The sequence below is a fragment of the Monopterus albus genome, unplaced genomic scaffold, assembly GCF_001952655.1.
Source record: "Monopterus albus unplaced genomic scaffold, M_albus_1.0 scaffold26.1, whole genome shotgun sequence".
Taxonomy (NCBI): Eukaryota; Metazoa; Chordata; class Actinopteri; order Synbranchiformes; family Synbranchidae; genus Monopterus; species Monopterus albus.
The window spans coordinates 3,026,702-3,033,407 of NW_018127906.1; the positions used below are offsets into that span (position 1 = coordinate 3,026,702).

The following is a 6,706-nucleotide window of genomic DNA, read 5'->3' on the forward strand; positions in this document are numbered from 1 at the left end:
ACATTCTTTCTCCCATTCAGGGAGATGAAGAGACAAGAGACTGAAGCAGCAGCATAAAGAGACTCACTCTTGAGCGTCATGAGAAACAGCTGGAACTGTACTTGTTCTCCCATCTGGACCATTATGCGAAATTCTAGATAACATTAATAAGTGAAAAGTCTCAGTTAGCATGGAAACTAGCTTATTGTAGCTGGATTCTATGAGAATATGCCTGCTTGGATATGTCTTTGTGATTTGATGCTAAAGCTGGGTAACCCTAACAAGCAGCAAGGCCAGCACATCAGCCAAGTAGTGTTCGCTAGTTTTAGCATCGGGAGGCAGTGTTGTGTGTGTAGCTACAGTGATATTTGGGTTTAGTCTTTGTAACTCCCTACAGTAAAATAAAGTCATCTTGGTATATTAAGATAAAATAGCCTACATTTTGGCAGCATTTGCCTGGGTGATTTGTGTTGTATTAGCAAAATTCTAGATAGCATTGCTAACTGAGTAACTATTAACCTGTTAGCTGCCTTGTAGGCCTTTTTACTTTGACAAAACACTTGTTTTCATTGTTTGATAGTAAAGTAGGGTTACACATGGGATGAAGTAGTGAAAGGGGTTCGCTATAATTTCTCAGAGCCCAAGATTGTGTAATAAAGTTGCTTGCCAGTCAAACTAGGAGAACCAGCTGTTAGCCAAAGTTAGCGTAGTCTGAATAGTTACCATATGAATGTAGGAGCTTGCTTAGAGGCTCAGAGGTTGGTTAATGTGGGGACTGGCTGTGTCTTTTCTTGTCGAATGGTGCAGCAGGTTGATGATGACACAGCCTGATATCTGCTTCATTGGATCTACTGCCAAATTGAGACCATTGTGGCCATGGCAGCAAACTCAAGACAAGCCAAGTGGGAGACGTCCTGGCTCACACCCAAACTTTCGTACATATAAGTATATAGATATTTCAAGCTGCAAAGAAAAAAACAATAAACACTGCTGCTTGTACTTAGTAGCACTCCTGCATGTCCTGGATCTGTAAGCCAGATGAACTCATGCATATGTTATATTATTTAATTCACTTAAGAACAGACGTTACCAAATGTGATCCCAAAGTCCTAAGTACTTTTGTCTTTATGATCGCATTCAGACTGAACCTGAAAGTTGGGGAATTATGCCCAATTTGTGACTGAAAATGCAGCAGTTCAGCTGAATAAAGAGAGACAATGAGGATTGTTCAACCTCTGCCTGTCAAAGACAGAAGTTACATTTGAACTGTGTATCGGCTGTGGTCATATCACTGTCAGTGAAATCTGAGTCCCTGTATAGTGTTTGTTTTAGCTTGTTTCCAGATTATTCTCCCACTGGACACTGTTCATTTATCTGTCATTTTTCTCTGTGCTGCTGAAACGCATCGACGACTGTCAGAGTTTGACAATACACAGCACTGACGCTCATGACTCACAGCAACTTGTATCCTAAGTTTGAAGGCAGTCAATTTGTCATCCTTCATGAGGCTATTCTGCTGTTTGACCTGAGTTTCTGCACAAATCATAATGACATAGTTTACATAAGGTGTGATGGTGGCGGGACTGATGCTGTGTTTGTTTCTCTGTGCCATCCCAGGAGCTTGTGTCTACGAGGGATCGCTGTATGCGGTAGGTGCACTCACCTGTTCTTGTCCTTTACTCTCTAGTGACACTGGTTAAAATCACCTCCCTGTCCACCCAGAGAATTAGTCCTTTTGTAAAGCCTGACCAGGATTTACTCATGTATTATTCACAGAGGACGTTACCAGGTTAGCATGTCTGATGGTCAGAGCAGATAAGTGTGTATGTGCAGAGGTAGGTGGTAAAATGTCTATGTATTATCAGTATGGATTGCTGCACAGGGAAGATGTCTCATCTATAATGCATGCCGGATGCAGCCTCTGTGGCTGATAATGACGCTGGGAGAGTGATGCGGCTCGACGGCGGGCTTGGCCGACTCCTGCTGCTCTGCCGATTGAAGGTTAGGCTCTTTGCAAAGTTGGAAAGAAGTTTGTGATGAGCTGTGTTCCCGTGGCTCTGCTGGGATTGGCTCTGCGGTGTTTCATGTTCTGTAAGCACTGCTGCCAGAGCCTCGCGTCCTGGCTTGAGACTTGTTTTAATGTTTAAAGTTGTTGTGTTTGGCTTGAGGCATCGACAGACGAGTCGTCGCCTCGTTCCTCTGCCAGGCGGCCGAGGCTTCCTCACTAACATCCTGTCTGTGATTTTTAGAAAACAAAACCTGCTTAAATGAATTGAATTCAAAGTGTTTTCACTTTCCTTACGCTCTACATGGGCCAAGCTGCGCTGACACCTGAACATTACACTGATGCTGAGTGTCATTTATGAGCACCTTGTTCCAAACCATGGCTGTTCAGCTGCCACTGTAACGGCCTCCGCTCCTGGATGCAGGGATTTGCAGCACAAGGCCACTGATAACGTCTGGCTTATCAGCAGCCGAGTTCAGGTGTTCAGGGCATGGTGCTGTCGTGTTAAAGCAGGAAAAAGACAAAACACAAACTGCTGGGACAAAGTTGGAAGCACACTTTTATCTAAAATATCACAGTGTGACAGCATGAAGCTTTTCCTTCATTAGAACTACAGGGCCAAGAGACGGAACTGTGAGTGTGCAGTCCGTGATTTGGTGTGTCCACATACTTTTGGCAGTATAGTGGAAATTTGAACTGCATAAAGCAGTTTGACGGTGATAACAGTTTAGCACTATTCAAGAACCTATGCAGGCGTCATGCACTGTATCAAGTAAAAATGTAGTTTGTCCATAAAGCTTGTTCATGAATCATCAGCTCTGAAGTGTGATGTCATGTTCATAGGGTAGGAAATCAATAACCCTGGGTTGATCAGAATGATCACAGACTGTAAACGGTGTATGAGAACTACAGCTTGTTGTCTGGCAGTCTGGTAACGGTCTAAAACTGGTGAAGAAACACACTAGAATAACAACCGGAGGTCGTGGGGTGACAGGAAACGTTGATGATGATGAAGATGATGATGTAACTATTCATGTACTAGAAAGGCAATGCGACCAAGCCTCATGGAAGACTGGGGCGACACTTTTTCTCTATTTGCAGTGACTTTGTGTCTCTTTGTAATGGTTTTTCAAGCCTTTATAATATTTTTGTGTTTGCATGTTTCTGTGGTTATTCTACATTTATTTATAGACATTCTATGTGTCTGTAGCATTTTTGTGCCTCTTTGTGGTTGTTTTGTGTCTCTTTTAAGACTTTTGACTGGCTTTCCAACAAGAAATGTTAATGGCCAGTTGAAACAGAGACCCTTGGGCCGACGGGCCGTGCTCCACAGACCGGTTCAGGAATCCATCTGTACCAAGCTTTAACAATTTTTACAAAAATATCCAGCATCGTCCTGATGGAAGTTTCTTTCTCACACAGCTCTCTAAGTAAAACTTCTCTCTGAGCATATTTATTGAAGGAGGTTTTCGATCTGTTATTTTTTCAGTAAATCTTTTGTGGGATGGTTCTTGTCACAAAGGAAGTGTGACGGTTGTTTGTTGACTTGGTTTAAGTGAAGAGTCTTTGCATTCAGTGGTGTTCTGGATCTGGTTCATAAGGAGTGTGAAAAAACAAAACAAAACACTGAGCAGTTTAAGACACTGGCGATAATTCAGCCTTAAGACAGTTCTGTCTCCTTTTATTGGTCAAACATAGGTAAAAGGAAATGACATTTGCTGCTGTGCACTTGAGAAAAACACCAGTTGTGTCTTGCAACAGCTGGTAATCTCCCTTAAAAAGCCTTAAAGACGGTTCCCAGGCAGAATAATGACAAACTCCTGCGTCTTTCCTGCTGTGTTATCAACATAATTGCAGTAGCAGTAACATTCCTACAACAGCCTCCAGTCCTGTAAATGCACATCCTTCCTCCCTGTGTTACTTTTCCCCAGCTTTGAAGGGGGATAATTGTTGGACTGAGGATGCAAAGGCAGAAGCGACTCAGTCGGTGTTTTTCGGTGGGAAGGGGGGGAGGAGAAAGGAAAGGAGGGGGATTGTGGGGAAAAGACGAGGAGATGGGTGGGACGTCCCAGCATGTTTGAACACAGCTGGGAAAAGGCCCTGGAGTTTAAAGTGAAGAGCCCCCCCCCAGCACCCGGAGTGGTGGGCAGATTGGAGCAAATGGAACAAGCAGATGAAAGTGCGGGTCTCAGCGGAGGCCCCAGGCCTCGGATTGTGGCTCGGGTCTGTGGTGCAGTGGTCATAGGAGCAGAACAGGCGTCTCACATGTGATCAGCTTCGTCCCTCTGCTCTTTGCACACTTTCATTTCTTCGGTTGGTTACATTTGGTGCTCAGCTTGATTTATGCCAGTAATAACTTCCCAGTCCAACCATTAAAGATCATCCTGATCATCCTCCACAGCTGAATTAAATAAGACATAAAGGCAAAATTAAACATGAGGGATGACAGCCACCCAAGGCCACAGGCTATATACAGATCAGGTCAGTGTTGTTCCAGACTTTTTTAAGGTTTTTCAGCAATTTTAACATTTTGAGTCTTGAAAATAAACAAATAGTCATCTCCACATGCCTCTTACATATTTTATTCAACTGTACACCCTCTGCACTCACACTGGGTGGTCTCTGAAATTGGAGTAGGAGATTAGCTCAGTTCCTGAGCTAGACTTCATTTGCATGTCTGCAGACCAGCACCTTTCTAGTGACCTTTTTAGATGTTTGTATGTGCAGAACAGTTTTCAGACGGGGAGCTATGGAAGTACATCCCTGCCAAAATGTGAGAGGGTGCACAGCCCTAGTTTCGAGCGCTACTCAGTTTGCAGCTCAGCATCTGAGAGCGTGATCCTGGCCGTTTGTGCACTCGCTTCTCTGCGCTCTCATGTCTCTCCACTGGGTTATGTGTGAAAGTCTGTCAGCACCCAAAGTTTTAAAAGTGCACAAAACAACTTTTGAGCGCACAGATTTGTGAGAGCAGTCGGGTTTGGGGGTGAGGGAGGACAGAATCGACAGTGTAACCGAGGACTGCTGCTTCCTTCAGAACTGCACTTGAGATGTAAATTGAACCCTAAAGAGTTTAACTGAAGATATTTGATTTTTTTGTGAGTTTATTAATTAGTGGGTTGAATTTTGAGGACTGAACTTTAAAACCCATACAGACATGAGCGAGTCTTCACATCTTCTCACAGATAAGCGTGTAGTTTGTGTTGAATCTCATCGGTTCAGTTTCTCCTGAGGCCGGGGGAGGTGATGTTTGGCTGGTGCTCCACATCCTGTACCCTGGTGAATCGGATCAGACCCGCAGCAGGTTGTGGAGCGTCTGCGTGCAAACCGAGGTCGCTCTGTTTGACGCCAACCTAAACATCCCGGTGTTCTCGGGCTGATGGCAGCCTGGACTTGTGCACTAAACATGGCTGCCAGTGGTGGAGGAGGCTCTGACATCCTTTACTTAAAAAGAAGCTGTTACGAGGAACTGGAATGTTATTTTATTTGGGTGGACTTTGCAGTTTTAAATGTTATTTAAATGCTGGTGGTGCATGAAGCCTGTTGTGATGAAAGTGCTTCATCCAAATAAGCCGGTCTCAGCTGCTACTCAGTGGAAAAAACAAATCATCTTCTCCATCAGGCGAATCTAATTCAGGGTCTGAATCATGTTCTTACACTGCTATGTTTAGATGAGAGGCTCAGGAAGGTTTCTGTAGTTACAGTGTCTTCACAGAACCGAGTGGAAAAGAAAGAACTTTTGATGAAAAAACCTTTGATGTGTTTCATCTAGTTACAGAAATTGTTTGCAAAGATAGGAAATTACCCCTCCAGCCCCAGTTAGTAAAGGAAAATACACAATAAATGCAAAAGAGCAGCATTTTAAAATGTACTTGTATTTAGCAGTAAAAGTAAACAAGAAACACAGCTGATGGCAGACTCTGGGAGAAATACAGGTAGTCACTAACAGTACAAATCCAAATTTCTCTCGGAAATGCAATGACAAAAGTAGAAAACCTCAGCAGTGGTAAATTATACTGAAGCACCCGAGTAACTTCTGGAGTAACACGCTGGCCTTACACCATAGCACTGAGGGTAAGTGACTTAAATAACTCCCGACTTGTTGCAGTGAAGTGTGCCACGACATGCTGCTGAAATGCAACACATAGCTCCCAGTGAAGAACAGCAGGGCTCTGCAACATGCAGCACCATGTCCAAATATATCTCCCGCCCCTCGAGGCTCGAATTCCTGGCATTACAAGTGTCCATTCCCTTAGGAGTCAAAATGTAGGGCACCTCGAGAACAGCGCTGTCAGGACGAAGGTCTGGGCTGTAACGTCATCGTTTACAGAGACAAAGAGGTTTAACAAAGTCTTAATCTGAGCAGAGCTGTGGCAGTGAGCATGTTTACATGGTAGTATCCACGGTTCGATCATAGGGATCAGACCAGCGTCCAGCTTTCTGTGTACCTGTGCAGGGCCGGCCCGTGGCATAGGCAGTATAGGCAAATGCTAAGGGCGCCGTACATCAGGGGGCGCCAGAAATGGAGGAAGAAAAAAAGTGTAACTTCCACTATTCTTAAAACTAGACTTCAGAAAAGAATAAGCCCACCACATTAATTTAACTGCATAGCAGCAAAGCCTACTAAGTAATAATAATAATAATAATAATAATAATAATGTGGCGACCTTGCCTAAGACGCCTCCCCTCTCTTCCAAATAATCCGACTTTACCTGCTACACGGTG

At 44.0% G+C, this 6,706-nt stretch overlaps 1 protein-coding gene across 1 annotated transcript in view; it reads left to right on the top strand.

Moving 5' to 3' along the window:
* Window positions 1–6,706, top strand: part of fras1 (Fraser extracellular matrix complex subunit 1) — a 212,874-nt gene that overhangs the window by 3,461 nt on the left and 202,707 nt on the right. Inside the window, exon 2 of the mRNA XM_020595163.1 lies at window positions 1,597–1,628. Within this exon, the coding sequence (XP_020450819.1) occupies window positions 1,597–1,628 (32 nt within the window). The remainder of the gene's footprint in view (window positions 1–1,596; window positions 1,629–6,706) is intronic.